The sequence below is a fragment of the Muntiacus reevesi genome, chromosome 3, assembly GCF_963930625.1.
Source record: "Muntiacus reevesi chromosome 3, mMunRee1.1, whole genome shotgun sequence".
Classification (NCBI taxonomy): Eukaryota; Metazoa; Chordata; class Mammalia; order Artiodactyla; family Cervidae; genus Muntiacus; species Muntiacus reevesi.
Window position 1 is genome coordinate 207,430,651 of NC_089251.1, and position 18,495 is coordinate 207,449,145.

At 35.2% G+C, this 18,495-nt stretch overlaps 1 protein-coding gene across 1 annotated transcript in view; it reads left to right on the plus strand.

Annotated features, from left to right (window-relative positions):
- The window catches only part of SLC35F5 (solute carrier family 35 member F5), a 38,874-nt gene extending 27,646 nt beyond the window's left edge, over positions 1-11,228 (plus strand). Inside the window, exons 13-16 of the mRNA XM_065931411.1 lie at positions 3,773-3,863; positions 6,692-6,846; positions 7,391-7,477; positions 10,387-11,228. Of these exons, the coding sequence (XP_065787483.1) occupies positions 3,773-3,863; positions 6,692-6,846; positions 7,391-7,466 (322 nt within the window). The 3' untranslated portion in view covers positions 7,467-7,477; positions 10,387-11,228. The remainder of the gene's footprint in view (positions 1-3,772; positions 3,864-6,691; positions 6,847-7,390; positions 7,478-10,386) is intronic.
- Positions 11,229-18,495: the final 7,267 nt, after the last annotated feature.

An 18,495-nucleotide genomic window follows, 5' to 3' on the forward strand; every position in this document is an offset into this window, starting at 1 on the left:
CATGGGGTCGCTAAGACTCTAAGAGTCAGACATGACTGAGCAACTTCACTTTCATGCATTGGAGAAGGAAATGGCAACCCACTCCAGTGTTCTTGCCTGGAGAATCCCAGGGATGAGGGAGCCTGGTGGGCTGCCATCTATGGGGTCGCACAGAGTCGGACACGACTGAAGTGACTTAGCAGCAGCAGCAGCAGTTACATATGTAAGCTCTCTTATGTCAGCATTCTAAGTTTGCACACTTGGAAAATTTTACTCTTAAATAATAAAATAACATGTTTTGAAGTATTCTTTTTTTGTTCCATTTATTTTTATTGGTTGGAGGCTAATTAGTTTACAGTATTGTAGTGGTTTTTGCCGTACATTGAAAACATGAATCAGCCATGGATTTACATGTATTCCCCATCCCAATCCCCCCTCCCACCTCCCTCCCCGCCCCATCTCTCTGGGTCTTCCCAGTGCACCAGCCCCGAGCACTTGTCTCATGCATCCAACCTGGGCTGGTGATCTGTTTCACCCTTGATGATATACATGTTTCGATGCTGTTCTCTCAAAACATCCCACCCTCGCCTTCTCCCACATAGTCCAAAAGTCTGTTCTGTATATCTGTGTCTCTTTTTCTGTTTTGCACATAGGGTTATTGTTACCGTCTTTCTAAATCCACACATATGCGTTAGTGTACTGTATTGGTCTTTATCTTTCTGGCTTACTTCACTCTGTATAATGGGCTCCAGTTTCATCTATCTCATTAGAACTGATTCAAATGAATTCTTTTTAATGGCTGAGTAATATTCCATGGTGTATATGTACCACAGCTTCCTTATCCATTCGTCTGCTGATGGGCATCTATGAAGTATTCTTTTTTATATTTAACTTTTTTAAAATTCAAGAGAGTAATAAATTTTTTAAAATGTAAAAAATGGATTATAATGAAAAGATAATCTTTCCCTTCTACCCCAAATTTCCATTTCTCTTTCTCAAAGGCAACCACTGTTAATTTCTTAGCCTTCTACAATACAGAATTATCTGTACATACAGAAGTGTGTATCAGTCTCTTGATCCTTCCCCCTCCAATTTGTTTTATTTTTAACATGCAAACTATGGGTATCATTCTATACTTTTCTTCGTTCCCACAAATTGTTGTCTTGTAAATCCTTAAATATCAGCCACTAGATTCGTTTTTTAAAGCCTGTGTAGTATTCTAATCTGTTATGCTCCAATCCATTATGTAACATAATGCATAGAACATAATGTGTTTTACCAGTTCCTTCTTGAGCGACGTTTTTGTTTGTAGTCTTTTGCTTTGAAAGTAATATGGTTTTAAGCATCCTTATATATGTTTTTGCATATGCATGTAATTATTCTATAGGATAAATACTGAAAAAACTGAATCAAACACATGGACTTCTGATTCTGATAGAGAGTTACAAAATATTCTCCACAGAAGGAACACAGTTTATGTTCCCAAGTGTGTATATGAATCTTTGTTGTTGAAAAAACTGGACACTCAAAGTCATATATTATGATCAAAGCTATTTGGGCTGGATTTTTCAGGACTTCAAAAAAGTTTTATTTTTCAGATATACTTCTAAACTCAAGCACTTAAGAGTACTTTTAGTAACAACTCAGTAGCAGTAAGTTAATCTGTAATGGAACAAATTTCATGTCCCTTAAATTCTAGGTGTTATTGTAACTCAAAACAATTATAAGAAGCATATCTATATGTTTTATATCATTTTATATCTTAAAAATGATTAAATTACAAGTCATAATCTACATGTATGATGATTTCTTTCTTTTTAGGAAGGCAAGATTATCATATGTTAACTATAAATAGACAACTAACTTTAGCATATATAATCATGTACTGAGTAGCATACTAAAGATTTAAAAGTGCAGTTGTAAATTTTTTTGGAAATTAGAGATGTGTACTTGTCACTCATTGTTTATTTAAAAAATTTTTTTCAAGTGCACCATTAACTCCATATACTGTACTGCTAGTGTAGATGTGAGGTTATCCACCTAGTCCTTGATCTCAGCATTTCCTGAAGTGTACCGAATGGATAATAGATCAAATGAATTCAGCCATCAGCTAATTGGGAAACCTGCTATAAGTCAAATGGGTTTTTTAATACTTCATCTCAGACTCGATCTGATATTGTTTTGCACTATGAATCTCTAAGAACAAATGTATTTTAAAAACTCAGGACTTCCCTGGTGGTCCAACAGCTAAGAATCTACCTTCCAATGCAGGCAGTGCGGGTTTAGGGTCCCTGGTCAGGGAACTAAGATCCCAAATGTTGTGGGGCAACTAACCTCACATGCCACCTCTAAAGAGCAGCCCACATGCCGCAACAAAGAGCCTTCGAGCCACAAAGAAAGATTCCACATGCCGCAGCTAAGACCTGACACAACCAAATAAATAAATAATTTAAAAAAAACAAACCCTCAGGGACTTCCCTGGGGATACAGTGGTTAGAACTCAGTGCTTTCACTGCCAGTCCAGGCCTTGGTTCTGGTCAGGGAACTAAGGTGCTGTAAGTTGTGCAGCCAAAAAAAAGAAAAGATCAGTAATAATTTTTTAAACCCAATATTTGATCCCCAAATACTCTTTTCACAGAGAAACTTATGAATTGTGGGCTCTCCCTTGAATTCTGTTTACACATCAATAAGAACTAATTGTCCAGCCTCTGTTGAACACTTAAAGTGACACACTTTATCAAGAGTCAGCCTCCTTTATTTCAGGACAATATTTTTCACCCTAACAGCTAGAATTTACTTACCTATAGTTTCCATAGTTCTACAGTCCTAACTATATATATTATGGCTTTATAGTTAATTTTTATACATTCAATATTCAATACAGTGCTTTTTTTCATTTTTTTATTCAGTTATATAAAATTATATGCAGTTGATATGTCAGACTTTGATACTAACATTGATAACTCAATGTGAGAATAAAATGAAGAGCTTATGTTTTGGTTATATCAATTACTAGAAAAGTGAAAAACAGCAAGGAAATATCCTTAAAAAATACTCAGTTCTTTTTTTCTGATACTAAGCCAAACCAAAAGAGCAACAAACATCTAAAGACTACTTAATTTTTAATAAGGACAAGATATTTTTGCTTTAATGACAGACTCACCTGTTGGTTATCACTTTCTTACTGTGTTATAAGTTATTGTCCTGAACTTTTATTATAGCTGTTTCTTTCGTTATCTAAGTGTCATTATCATGAAACTAAGAATTTTTCTGACAGTTTTATAAAAAATGTTAACAAAATATGTTATACATCCAAAGTTGAATATTTTCTGTAAGCAGATTTAGAAAATGGTATAACATCTTTTGAAATTTGTATATTTATATATTGGATTTTTAATATTTGAAGATGAATTTTAAGAATTATCCTAGTAACTTTATTTTTTATTATGTTAGTCCATCCTAAGCTTTTATCCTGATCTCTCTTGCCTATATGGTAGGATAATTTTTATTTTTTAAGACTTTTTGGTTGTGAACCATTTTTAAAATCTTTATTGGATTTGTTACAATATTGCTTCTGTTTTATGTTTTGGAGTTTTGGCCACAAGACATATGGGATTTTAGCTCCCCAACCAGAAATCAAATCTGCACCGCTTGCATTGGAAGGTGAAGTCTTACACTGGACCATCAGGGAAGTCCCCCTAGGATAGATAATTTTTGATCATTGTTTTTCGTTGGTTCTTTTGTGGTTTTGGTATGGAAATGTATATTTTCTTTCTTTCTTTTATTTTTTTAGGGGCTGCTTTCTTACCTCATCATTAATAGGCACACTTGCACTAAGCCTTACAATACCTCTATCCATAATAGCTGACATGTGTATGCAAAAGGTAAGGTAAACTATTTATTAGATATTTTAAGTATATTATTAAATCAGAGCTAATAATGAAAGTTAAGGGATGTGACTAAATTATAAAGATGACCATGAATAATACTTGGTGCCTTCTCTTCCAAGCTGTTTTACTACACAGAGATATAAAAAGTACCAAAGAAATGGTCATCTTTGTACTTTAGTCGCATTTAGTTTTTTATTTAAAAAACAATTCTTTGTTATTTAATTTTGTTTTCTGATTCAGTAGATTATTTATTTGCTGTGGAAATCTCTGTAATTGAGAATTAATTATTCTACATATACCATGATTTTCAAAGTGTGCATATTATAAAATATATATAACACTAAAATCATACATCATATCCAGGCCTTTCCACATCTTCAGGTCATAATCTTGAATATCAACTAAAATTAGTGAAACTAGGGAAATGATACTTATCAGAGGATTTTGGTAGCTGCTGTGTAAATGTACTTTACTATACTGATATTTTGAAAAATCAGTTTTTTTGCAGATTTGAAAAATTAAAATTGAAGGTTAATTTTATTTTTGAATTTTTTAAGAAGACCTGTAATAGCTAATTTAATTTTAGTAAATGATACTGTAATTTGTTCAAATACTTTAAGATGGAGGCAAAACAGAAGGGAAAATACATGTATATATAATTGATTAGAATAACACACCGACAGTCATTTCTTGATTGCACATCAGGCATTTAGTTAAATGAGTAGGCTGGGCCTTTGGTGGGAATTGAGGGCAGAAGATACATTCTGGAAAAAGTAGCAGGGTGTGTCCCAGAGCTGCAATAGAAACATGGTGGGAGTAACTTACTTTCTTAGGTTTTTTAAATTCTAATAGTCAAGCGTATTTATATATATCAATAGTTTCTGAAATTTTTGCATTCATTAACTTTATTTATTGTGCTTAAGATACATATTTTTTTTAACTTATTGATATTTGGTATAATAGGAAGCATCCTTGATTGCATTCAGACTTATATTCATATATATTCAGAAATTAGACTTTTTTTTGTTTACTTGGGCAGTTTTCATTTGATAAATGTCTTCATTTTTTTAAAAAAAATTTGTCCTCATAGCTTGCTGGAAATCAAATTAGAAGTTTTTTATTATTTGGCAACACAAAAATAACTGCATTGTTAAAAGTGAACTTTGCCTGTAAAAGTCATCTAGAGTTTTATCTACCTTTATGAAGTTTGGTTTTTTTCAGTAGGATTTTTTTAGTTGAATAGTCATGATATCATTCTGTCATCTATATTTGCGTTTTTAACTCTCATTAGTCATAAGTTTTTTTATGCTGTACTTTTTCTGTTCTTGGGTCATTTAAATTAATCATGGTTTTTCTAGATTATTAAATATCCTGCAAATATTCCAAGAATATGTTATACCAATAGTTTGATAACAGTGTAAAGGGTTTTTAGTACTGACTGCTGGGTATTCTTAGGCTGACTCAGCCTGTGTGTATGTACCATATGAGAGGAATGTGCATGCTGAAATTTGTCAGTGGTTTTCCTTGGGTTTTCCTGGTGGCTCAGAGGTTAAAGCATCTGCCTGCAATGCGGGAGACCCAGATTCGATTCCTGGGTCGGGAAGATCCCCTGGAGAAGGAAATGGCAACCCACTCCAGTATTCTTGCCTGGAGAATCCCATGGATGGAGGAACCTGGTGGGCTACAGTCCACGGGGTCGCAAAGAGTCGGATACGACTGAGCGACCTAACTAACTTTCCTTGTGTTATGCATTATGAGTCCTTCGTAAATAAATAATTATTTTCACAAAACTCCTTTACTCTGACTAAAGCTAATATGAAATGAAATAGTATATGTTTCCCACAAGAGAGAGTCTTGCCTTTGATTCTAAAGCTCATTTCTTTAATACTTAGATAGGGTAAGCAGTTTTTTTTTTTCCTATTTTAAAGATAGGAGTTACTGTTTTTGTCATTTGAAAGCAAACTACCAGTGTGTTGCAGCTGAGTCTCAATAATTAATCAGTGTAGGCTTTTTTTGGCAATTGTTTTTGATCCTAAGTTGAATCTAGGTGGTAAAGGAAATAATTTTTTTTAAATAACTTTATGGGATCTCATTATTTTTAATTTTCTTGATGACCCAGGTAAAATGATGGTTTGGAGGGTTAAGATTAGCAATCTGAGAGCTCCTCACCACTGAGGCTTTGCCTGTCTCCTTTGGCTCACATTTCCTAGTAAAAGTATTGCTCTTTGTAGTCTTTATTTTATTTAGTCATGATTTCCTTTGGAATCTTTTTCTTTTCAAGCTATATTTCATCTGTAAATTGTTTGCCAAAGTTTCACTTAAGAGTTTCACCTGTTTTCAGTACTGTCATAAGAAAAGACCCATACCATAACACAGCATCACAGCTATAGCATAACTTAGTTTTTTATAGATGGGAGTTTTTTAAAAAATGACTTCAGAAACTAGAGAGGAAGAATCAACTTGAGAATAGTCAGTAAAGAACAAATGGGCAGTGTGATATGTAAGGCAGATGCTTAAAAATTTGTAATTCTGTTTCTGATGTACTCTGCCTAATAACTGAAAAGCATGCTTTCCTGTCTTTCCTTTAGGATATTTTCTAAGTAAGAGGTATTTATGTTGGTAATTGAAGCAAGTGATTAGTCTAAGTAAATCCTTATATTTAATAATAACATTCTTAATATATTGTCAGTGCTTAGTATTATTTTCTTGGTGTTTTAATTTATTTGTCCAAGTTATCACAAATAGAAAAGTTGTGTTTAAGGGAAAATTGTCTTAATGATAATTGTGGGTTTTTTTTCTTTTTTCCTATCTCTTATTTTTAGGTGCAGTTTTCTTGGTTATTTTTTGCAGGCGCTATCCCTGTATTTTTTTCATTTTTTATTGCAACTCTCCTGTGCCATTACAATAATTGGGATCCTGTGATGGTGGGAATCAGAAGAATTTTTGCCTTTATATGCAGAAAACATCGAATTCAGAAGTAGGTTAAGTTCCGATATAAATTTTTCAAAATGTTTGCTAAGTAAGTTGGGAATCATACCATGCTGACCTAGCTTTTAGAGATTCTGTGAAGAATTTTTAAAAGATTATAATATTATATATACAATGCTAGTTAAAAGAATTTGTTCAGATCTATGGGTGATAGGATAATTTCTTCAAAACTGCTGTTTTTAAAAAAAAATGTTTTAATTCACAGGTGAAATCAAAGTGCTTACAGTTTTGCTGTAACAAATTTAAATGTAGAAAACATTTATTGATGTGAACAAAATTCATAATAAAATATGGTAACATTGCCTCATTTTCTTTTTTTTTTTTTTTAAGAGAGAAAGCGTTTTATATTCTCTAAAACATTATATTACAGAATGGAAAGAACTTACATTCTGTAAAGAACTTGGGACAGTCTTGCTGTAGTCTTGGGTCTGACCTCAAGCATTAGCCAGTGGAATAGATCATTTGTAAAAGTTCCTTTCAGGTGTAAAGCTTTCCTAACTATTGTCTTTTTTTCTTTTTTTTTTTTTTTTAAGGGTTCCAGAAGACAGTGAACAGTGTGAGAGTCTCATTCCTATGCATGGTGTTTCTCAGGAGGATGGAGCTAGTTAGCTATAGTCCAGGTTTGTATGTTAGTGGACATTAGCACTGAATAAGATTCTTATTCTTTTAAAAACTGTATTTATTTTTATTTTTGGCTGTGCTGGGTCTTCGTTTGCTGTGCAGGCTTTTCTTTAGTTGTGAACGGGGACTACTTGGTTGCAGTGCGCAAGCTTCTCATCACGGTGGCTTCTCTTGTTGCAGAATAGGCTCTAGAGCACACAGGCTTCAGTAGTTGTAGCATCTGAGCTCAGTAGTTGCAGCGCCTGAGCTCTCGAGCACAGTCTCAATAGTTGTGGCACGCAAGTTCAGTTGCTCCACAGCTTGTGGGATCTTCCCAGATCAGCAGTTGAACTCGTGTCCCCTGCATTGACAGGCAGATTCTTTACCACTGAACCACTAGGGAAGCCCAGGTCCTTATTCTTGTATTGCTCAAATACAGAATCAATTTCCTAGAATTAATTTCTTTGAGAGTTGATACAGCTTAGAGGCTCTAAGAGTCAAACTGCCTGGGATCCAATTCCAGCCTTTGTGTGTACTAGCTGTGTGACCTTATGCAAGGTTCATAACCTCATTGTGCCTCAGTTTTCTTCTCTGTGAAGTGGGGTTGCAGAAGAACCTTCCTCACAAAGTTATTAGAAGTATTAAATACTTGGTAAGTTTAAAACACATGAAATATGGTACCTGACCCAAATAAGTGATTCCCAAGCATATCCAGTCCTTTCTTTATGCATGTGTGTGTTTACCATAGCTGGCATGATACATCCAACATATCCTGATTCCCTGACTGTGCTTTTTCACTTAACAATGTTTCGAGAACATTTTTTTTTTTTAATTTTAAGAAATAGTATCTTTTATATTTCTTACATGACAGAGTTTTGTTGTGTTTTGGCTGCTGTGTCTTCACTACAATGTGTGGGCTTTCTCTAGTTGCCGCAAGTGGGGGCTACTCTCTGGTTGCGATGCATGGGCTTCTTGTTGTGGTGGCTTCTTTTGTTATGGAGCACAGACTCTCGGGCCTGCAGCTTTCGTAGTTGTGACACATGGGCTTAGTTGTTCTATGGCGTGTGGGATCTTCCAAGACCAGGGATCAAACCTGTGTCCCCTGCATTGGCAGGCGGATTCCTAACCACTGGACCACCAGGGAACCCCTGATTGATCACTTTTTATTCTAGATTTTACTCTTAGGATGGCTGTACATGCAATAGTGTGAAGAGTTAAGAGTTCTACAGAACTTCTTGTTCAGTACAGCTGTCTCCTGCCCTGCCTATACTGCTCTCATTTTTTTCCCCACCCCGAGGAGTCCCTTTAAACTCCTCATTGATTCTTTCTGTATTTTCCTCTCCATCTAAGTACCATGCTTACACTTCTGCTTCTTGCTTTCTCAGTTTCAGGCATCTTCAGTTGATTTTCCCACTATGGCAGTATAAGATAGGTTACTTTCAGCTTCCCCCTCCTCTGCTCCCACTCCACTTGCCTGCCTTCCTTCCTCCTCATCATCCAGGATAGTTACCGTGTGGTTTGGATAGATATGTTATCAGTGTTTACCAAGTTATGACCATATCAATGTTATTTTTCCTGAACCGTGTAGGATTGTGCCTGGCATTTAACCAGTCTAAGACCCTTTCTTCCTACCCCTTTTAGAGGATTAACCTCAGATCTTCTCCTAGGATAGAGAAGAGGCACTTGACTAGCTGTGAAAAGTGAGGGGAGGGCATCTGAGTATCTAATTGCCTTTTTCTATAAACTTTGTACCAATTTTAATACATTTTTAGTTGTACATTTTTTTTTTGTTTTTTAGTTGTACATTTTTAGTTGATGCTGAGCAGGCTGAACAGGGACCTCAGATTGGAGAAGGCAATGGCAACCCACTCCAATATTCTTGCCTGGAGAATCCCATGGACAGAGGAGCCTGGTGGGCTGTTGTCCATGGGGTCGCACAAAGTCAGACATGACTGCAGCGACTTAGCATGCATTTTTAGTTGTTTCTTTACCTCTCCCTACAGAGATACCTGGTTGCATTTCTTCATTGCTAACTAAGAATTAGCTGCTATAGTCTTGTCTCTGTTCTTTGTCCATGTGGTTTAAACCTTTAAAAGAAAATCCCTTTATTGTCTTTTTCCTGAGGTTTTGGAGACAGTAGAACTAAATATGTATTTTGCCATATTTAAATTTTTTAAAAAGGCAAATAGGTATTTAAATCTTTTTTTAGAAAATATGTTATTTATTTACTTATTTCACTGTGTTGGGTCTTAGTTGCTACACCTGGGATCTTTCGCTGAGGCAGGTGTGCTTCTCCCTAGATGCGGCACATGGGCTCTCGAGTGCACAGGCTCTCTAGTTGCAGGGCACACCCTTAGTTGCCCCACAGCATGTGGGATCTTAGTTCCTTGACCAGGAATTGAACCTGCATCCACTGCATTGGAAGGTGGATTCTTAACCACTGAACCATCAGGGAAGTCCCTTTTTCAATCTTTTGAATGCTTTAATTTATGCATTTTCCCTCCCTGGTATGCTGTGTATCATTTTCATACTCACGTTCATACCCACTCTCACCCAGAAATTTTTGGAAGTGAGAGTGGGATAAAGAGAAGGTAGTGAAGACTAAAGAAGATAGACTACTATAGAGTAGAATAAGATAGGCCGGGTTAGAGGAGTCTTTGTCTCCACAGGGATAATGGTATGATGTATTATGAGTAAAACTGTTATTTTGTGATTTTAAAATAGCATTAGATGTCAGTGAACATGTAGAACTCACATAACATCAGTTCTTAGTACTCACCTCAAGTTCTAGTATCCAGTTATTAAGTATATAGACTGTATTTGATATATATTTCAATGTTAAGATAATTTGCTTTTTAAAATATAAATTAGAAAATTAAAGCTGACAGTTGTAATCTAATGATGATTATGTGTTTATTTTTATTTTTAGCTTGGTGATGGAATAGTATACAGCGAAGAGACAATCTCTGGCAAGTTTTTGTAGAAAAATGTTTCAGTGCCTAGTCTGAAAAATAACAGTTTCAGTTCTTTGGAACTCTAAAACATATTTTCCTCATATCTTTTGTCTTCATTTTCATAATGAAGTACTTTGCTATGTAGCTGTGTACGTACCACTACAGTTATAGGAAGTTTCAGTCTACAGTCCATCTAAAGGACCAACCTGCCTTATACATCTCAAGGAATTCAGCTGATAAAATAATTTGAACTAATCAAAGGATAAAATTTTAATGTTCTGGAGACTTTATTTTCACATATTATTTGTTAAATGCTGGACTATATTAGGAAAATGTTTTCAGAAATCACTTTAAGTATATAGATCAGTGTTTCTTACAGGTAAAATGCTCAAATAAGCTGCCTATAATAGGTACGAATTATATTTTTGAGTTTTGTAGAATATTACAAATTAACAAAACAAAAAATGTTTAATTTATGCAACAGATATGTTCATACAAATTTGGTAGGACTTTAAAAAGAATCAACGTTTGACAGATCTGTTTCATTTACACTGCATATACTGTATTATCCTTTCATAGCATTAGGTGCCTTGTACTTTAAATCTGTGACAAACCATGACGAATTTTTAAAGGGGAAGTATTACTGTAAAATGAAGAATTATGTATTTCTAAAGGCTGTAATGCTGTAAGTTTAATTGATAAAGCTCTGCTTATTTAGAGTTTTGAAGAAATATCCTCTCTTCAATTAAACATTTTCATAATGGAATGATGTAAATTGAAGTGATAAAGTATTATTAAAATAAAATGTTTATATATATGTGTGTGTGTGTATTATAGATCTACCAATTGGTTTCTGGTTTTTTCGTATATGAATATACAAAATTGTACTAGAACTAGATGCCTCTTTTTAAAATAACTTTAGTTTTCCTAAATAAATTTTTATGGTTAAAAACCAAAGACGGAAGGCAAGAAGAAATTCTACTTTAAAAATTACAGTTGAACTTTTCCTCTATCAAGATTAAATTAATTATAAAATACTCCTGATTTAACTCTTAGACCTACGTCCTTATTGTGCAGCTGCTCCTGGACTTTACTCACTGTAGACCTCAGAGGATGAATGTATGTCCCAGGATCCATTCAGTCTTTTGATTAATCAGAACCCATTTCCTTCTCAAGTTTTGTGAGACTAGTTCATTTCTCTTTAGAATTTCTTAAGAATTGAATTATGATTTTTATGAATATGAATTAAGAATATGAATTATGATTTTTAAGAATTCCCTTTGTAATGCTTAGCTTCAGTTTGTCTTATTCACAATCTTAAAATTGCTTTGGTGTTACTATAAGTCTAAAGTGAAGTTTAGCTTGTCCTGAGAACTTTTATATTACGTTAATTTAAAAGACTTGTTTCTTGCTAACATTAAATTTAAAAAATAGACATGTGTTCTCCTATTTGGTGCCACCAATAAATCTTATGCTGAAAACCATAATTGATTTTGTTAGCTTGACACAGGTTAAAGGCATGTAAAGAATGTGGACTTATAAGAAATTTTATCCTGGAAAGAACTACTGAAGTAACACTTAGGTTACTCAAAGGCTAAGTTTGGTTGAAGTTTGTTGTCTGTATGCCTTTCTACTTTCTATTTCTGCTGTTTTGACAGTTTGCCGGTACCTCTTGGCAATTACAGGATGAGATAGTTGAAACAGTGATGGTGAAATTAAAACTTTAAATTATTCTCTAAATATGGTAGGAAAATAAATTGAAGTCAGAAGTTTTTAGTTGTCCATGTGCTCTATGTTCATATGCCATACAGATCATGTGTTGTCACTCAGGATTCCAAGAAGTAGTAAACCTTGTTAATATATTGGAAAAATCTTGAGAGGGTCTTCTTCCCCTTGGCTATTATGCTTTTTATCAATGAACAGCCTCTTTAGAAGGAAGCTGTGTTATTGCTTACCTGAAAGTATGAATTACTACTGCTTTGCAGTATTATCTTCTCTCCTAGTTATATTTATCTTAATGATTTTTATATTTGAATACTGTAACCATGGCAAATGAGCAGTTGAGGACTTCTTTCCTGCATCTTTGTAGTTGAGGGTTCATCTTCTCAAGAAATAGTTATGGTAGATTACTTCCATGCTGTGATTACCTAGAAATCTAGGTGTCAGGGCTCTAGGGTGACAGCAGTCACATTGTGGACCTTTGTAAGTATTGGGAGAAGCTACACTGAAGTATTTGCTAATGTCCTTCATCTCTGTTGGAACAGTGTTGGCCTGTGATTATATTTTTCTGAATCTAAAGACCAAAATAGAGATTTCTAATACCTTGTTTCAGTCTTCTACTTTTCTTCCCATACATAATTTAAATCCCATTATTGTATAATGTTTCAAATTATGACCTTGATGAAAGGGAGTCTGCTGTTTTGTCAGACTTTCTGTTAAATGAACCTCAGAATCTTTATTAAAACAAAACTGAAAAATGAGGCAGCCTTAAAAGCTTAGGTGAATGCTTTTTGAAACTTAGAAAAGCCATTAGGGGTACATAAGACACCTATAATTATTCCTGTAAATAAATTTTGATTTTTAAAAAATTTATTTTTTTATTGACTTCTATCAGCCTGATTAACCCCTTAAACTGATTTTTCCACTGGCAGGGAATGAATAAAATTCATTGTTTCTATAGAAGTGAGCTCACAAGGTAAAATGAATATTCTCAGAGTTACACAGTCTTATTTCAGGAAGGATGCTAATGCCTACTTTATAGTCAGTTTTGCAGAGCCAGTTTGGGGATGTAAGGTATGTCTTCTACGGAATCCGAGGTTCTTTGTAAGGCACTTTGGTAGGGTCTGTAACACTAATTCTCAGTGTGCTGGCTGAGGAAACAAAATGTCCTTGAAGGATAAAGTAGGAAATTAATTTTAAAATATATTTCTGAGAATCATATTAGCAAATAAATGAAATGTTATTTTTATATCAAGCAATTCTAGTTGTTGTAATCCTGCATCATTTCTGCCTACTTTCTTTTTGAAATAGTTATTACTAAATAATATTATAGAAGAGTGAAAAAAAAAACTAAGAAATGACTGTTACCTGTGACATCTGCAGATGTAACTTAATATGGCTAACAACTGTGTGCTGGCTTTTCTTCAGTAGACACAAGGCATACGTGCAGAATTTGAAGGTAGGGTTCTACTTTAATATGTCATGTACCAAAGATTCCATTTAGATAAATTGAGGTACATTTTTTACATAGACTTGCAATTTTTAGACCCACCCCATTTCCTTTTTTGTACTGTTAGTTTCATTAATCTGTGGAAAAATTAATAACAAGTATTTCATAGTTCATACTCTATCTGTACTCTATAGGAAATTTCCTTTTAAATATTGGGAACCTTTAAAAAACTGGAGATAGAAAAGGGATTCATTATAAATTTGAAGCAAATAATGACCATTGAGAATTTACTGTTATATTAACATAAAACTTTTTTTTTTTTTGCCATAAGGCATCAAGATTACATGATAATTGAAATCTCTATTTTAATTTTAACTCATTTTAATGATTACCTTATTTTCATTGTGATTTTTTTGTTTCCTAAGAAAAAATTGTGCTTTATGTATCTTAGAAACTTATCTTTTAATGTCATTGCATTTATAAAACAATGCTTTCCTATAGAATTTCCTATATGAAATATGAATATTAGAATGGCAGCTAATGAAATCATTGCCATATATTTAAGGGAAAATTGCATATGAAAAGAAATTAGTATTCTCTAGTTAGGCATATTTGCCAAAATGCTAAAATGAAATGGCAAAATCTCCAATGAGAACATTTTGAATTTTTGTAACAAATGATTTTATTTTTCATATGGGGGTTTGGAGTGGAGAAGTACTCAGATGATGACAGGATTTCCTTCATGATGCTAATATTTTAAAGGTGGAAAAGAAAACCATCCAAATTGAAACTTTGCACAAGGTAATTCACTAAATTCCTACTTGGTTTTCTTATACCTAGTTTTAATTATGGAAAATAATAATAAAGTCAGGCACTGGTATTTGTTAACTTCAGTGGATCTTTGTAAGACAGGCAGAGATTTCTGTTTCAACAATTTTATTTATTTTAGACATAAGGTGAAACAGCCTCAGAATCTTACTGCCAGTATTTGTTTATTTAGAATAACTCTCAATTTTCTTTTTTTCTCAACAAAAAAATTGAGTGTCAATCAGATCATGTAACATCCAAAGCAAAATTTTGTTGAAGGCTATCTGTGTCATGATATTCTGGTATAAAGGGTAATACACTAAGTTCTTTTGACCTCTGCAGTAGTTTAGTGTAAAATTATATGTATTTTAATATATGTGTTCCAAGTAGGGTTTTTGAGAGACAACGTGCTAAAAGAGCAGTGGCTCTAAAGCTTGAGGATTTCACCAGCATCACTTGCAGGGCTTGCTGGTCCCCCCTCCACAGTTTCTGATTAAGCACTGTTAGAGAAGGCCTGGGAATTTGTATGTCTAACAGTTTCCAGGTAATGCTCCTGTTGCTGGTCCTAGGAATCATTTGTGAATCATTATCCTGAGGAAACAGTCTTGTTCTGATGGGTGGGGCCATGCTCAGTAAATCCAATTTTCTGTCTCCTTTGGGTGGGGCTGTGTTCCCTCCCTGTTGTTTGACCTGAAGCCAAGTGCTGTTGGAGGTAATGAAGATAATGGCTGCTGCTGCTGCTAATTTGCTTCAGTCATGTCTGACTCTGTGCGACCCCATAGATGGCAGCCAACCAGGCTCCCCTATCCCTGGGATTCTCCAGGCAAGAACACTGGGGTGGGTTGCCATTTCCTTCTCCAATGCGTGAAAGTGAAGTCGCTCAGTCGTGTCCAACTCTTAGCAACCCCATGGACTGTAGCCCACCAGGCTTCTCTGTCCATGGGATTTTCCAGGCTAGAGTACTGGAGTGGGGTGCCATTGCCTTCTCCAGAAGATAATGGCAACCTCTTTCAGAAGGAGGATTAGAGATTTACTGAGCATGGCCTCTTCTGCCAAGAGAATGCACTGGTCATAGCAAACACCCTCTTCCAACAACACAAGAGAAGACTCTACACATGGACATCACCAGATGGTCAATAACAAAATCAGATTAATTATATTCTTTGCAGCCAAAGATGGAGAAACTCTATACAGTCCGCAAAAAAAAAAAAAAAAAAAAAAAAAAAGCTGGCAGCTGACTATGGCTCAGATCATGAACTCCTTATTCCCAAATTCAGATTTAAGTTGAAGAAAGTAGGGAAAACCACTAGACCATTCAGGTATGACCTAAATCAAATCCCTAACAATTATACAGTGGAAGTGAGCAATAGATTTAAGGGACTAGATCTGATAGACAAAGTGCCTGATGAACTATGGGCAGAGGTTCATGACATTGTACAGGAGACAGGGATCAAGACTATCCCAAGAAAAAGAAATGCAAAAAGGCAAAATGGTTGTCTGAGGAGGCCTTATAAATAGCTGTGAAATGAAGAGAAGCCAAAAGCAAAGGAGAAAAGGAAAGATAAACCCATTTGAATGCAGAGTTCCGAAGAATAGCAAGGAGAGATAAGAAAGTCTTCCTTTTATTTCCAGTATTCTGGGAGGTGGGTCATAGAGGATCCTGCTGTGATTTATGTCGGAGAGTGTTTTGCCTATGTTCTCCTCTAGGAGTTTTATAGTTTCTGGTCTTACATTTAGATCTTTAGTCCGTTTTGAGTTTATTTTTGTGTATGGTGTTAGAAAGTGTTGGAGTTTCATTCTTTTACAAGTGGTTGACCAGTTTTCCCAGCACCACTTGTTAAAGAGATTGTCTTTTTTCCATTGTATATCCTTGCCTCCTTTGTCAAAGATAAGGTGTCCATAGGTTCGTGGTTTTATCTCTGGGCTTTCTATTCTGTTCCATTGATCTATATTTCTGTCTTTGTGCCAGTACCATACTGTCTTGATGACTGTGGCTTTGTAGTAGAGTCTGAAGTCAGGCAGGTTGATTCCTCCAGTTCCATTCTTCTTTCTCAAGATTACTTTGGCTATTCAAGGTTTTTTGTTTTTCCATACAAATTGTGAAATTATTTGTTCTAGTTCTGTGAAAAATACCGTTGGTAGCTTGATAGGGATTGCATTGAATCTATAGATTGCTTTGGGTAGAATAGCCATTTTGACAATATTGATTCTTCCAATCCATGAACATGGTATATTTCTCCATCTGTTTATGTCCTCTTTGATTTCTTTCATCAGTGTTTTATAGTTTTCTATGTATAGGTCTTTTGTTTCTTTAGGTAGATATACTCTTAAGTATTTTATTCTTTTTTTGCAATGATGAATGGTATTGTTTCCTTAATTTCTCTTTCTGTTTTCTCATTGTTAGTGTATAGGAATGCAAGGGATTTCTGTGTGTTAATTTTATATCCTGCAACTTTACTAATGTTCATTGTGGCACTGTTTATAATAGCCAGGACATGGAAGCAACCTAGATGCCCATCAACAGATGAATGGATAAGGAAGCTGTGGTACATATACACCATGGAATATTACTCAGCCATTAAAAAGAATTCATTTGAGTCAGTTCTAATGAGATGGATGAAACTGGAGCCCATTATACAGAGTGAAGTAAGCCAGAAAGATAAAGAACATTACAGCATACTAACACATATATATGGAATTTAGAAAGATGGTAATGATAACCCTATATGCAAAACAGAAAAAGAGACACAGATGTACAAACAGACTTTTCGACTCTGTGGGAGAAGGCGAGGGTGGGATGTTTCGATGCATGAGACAAGTGCTTGGGCCTGGTGCACTGGGAGGACCCAGAGGAATCGGGTAGAGAGGGAGGTGGGAGGGGGGATCGGGATGGGGAATACATGTAGCTCCATGGCTGATTGATGTCCATGTATGACAAAACCCACTGCAATGTTGTGAAGTAATTAGCCTCCAACTAATAAAAATAAATGGGAAAAAAAAAAAAAAGCCTTCCTCAGTGATCAATGCAAAGAAATAGAGGAAAACAACAGAATGGGAAAGACTAGAGATCTCTTCAAGAAAATTAGAGATACCAAGGGAACATTTCAGACAAAGATGGGCTCAATAAAGGACAGAAATGGTATGGGCCTAACAGAAGCAGAAGATATTAAGAAGAGGTGACAAGAATACACAAAAGAGCTATCCAAAAAAGATCTTCAAGACCTAGATAACCACAATGATGTGATCACTCATCTAGAGCCAGACATCCTGGAATGTGAAGTCAAGTGGGCCTTAGGAAGCACCACTAGGAACAAAGCTAGTGGAGGTGATGTAATTTCAATGGAGCTATTTCAAATCCTAAAAGATGATGCTGTGAAAGTGCTGCACTCAGTATTACAGCAAATTTGGAAAACTCAGCAGTGGCCACAGGACTGGAAAAAGTCTTTTTCATTCCAATCCCTAAGAAAGGCAATGCCAAGGAATGCTCAAAGTACCATACAGTTGCACTCATCTCACACACTAGCAACGTAATGCTCAAAATTCTCCAAGTCAGGCTTCAACAGTACGTGAACCATGAACTACCAGATGTTCAAGATGGATTTAGAAAAGACAGAGGAACCAGAGATCAAATTGCCAACATCTACTTGATCATCGAAAAAACAAGAGAGTTCCAAAAAAAATCTACTTCAGCTTTATTGACTATGCCAAAGCTTTTGACTGTATGGATCACAAAAAACTGTGGAAAACTCTTTAAGAGAAGGGTATACCAGACCGCCTGACCTGCATCCTGAGAACTCTATATGCAGGTCAGGAAGCAACAGTTAGATCCAGACATGGAACAACAGACTGTTTCCAAACCAGGAAAGCAGTCCATCAAGGCTGTATATTGTCACCCTGCTTATTTAACTTATATGCAGAGTACATCACATGAAATGCCAGGCTGGATGAAGCACAAGCTGGAATTAAGATTGCCAGGAGAAATATCAATAACCTCAGATATGCAGATGACACCACTCTTATGGCAGAAAGCAAAGAAGAACTAAAAAGCCTCTTGATGAAAGTGAAAGAGGAGAGTGAAAAAGCTGGCTTAACACTCAACATTCAGAAA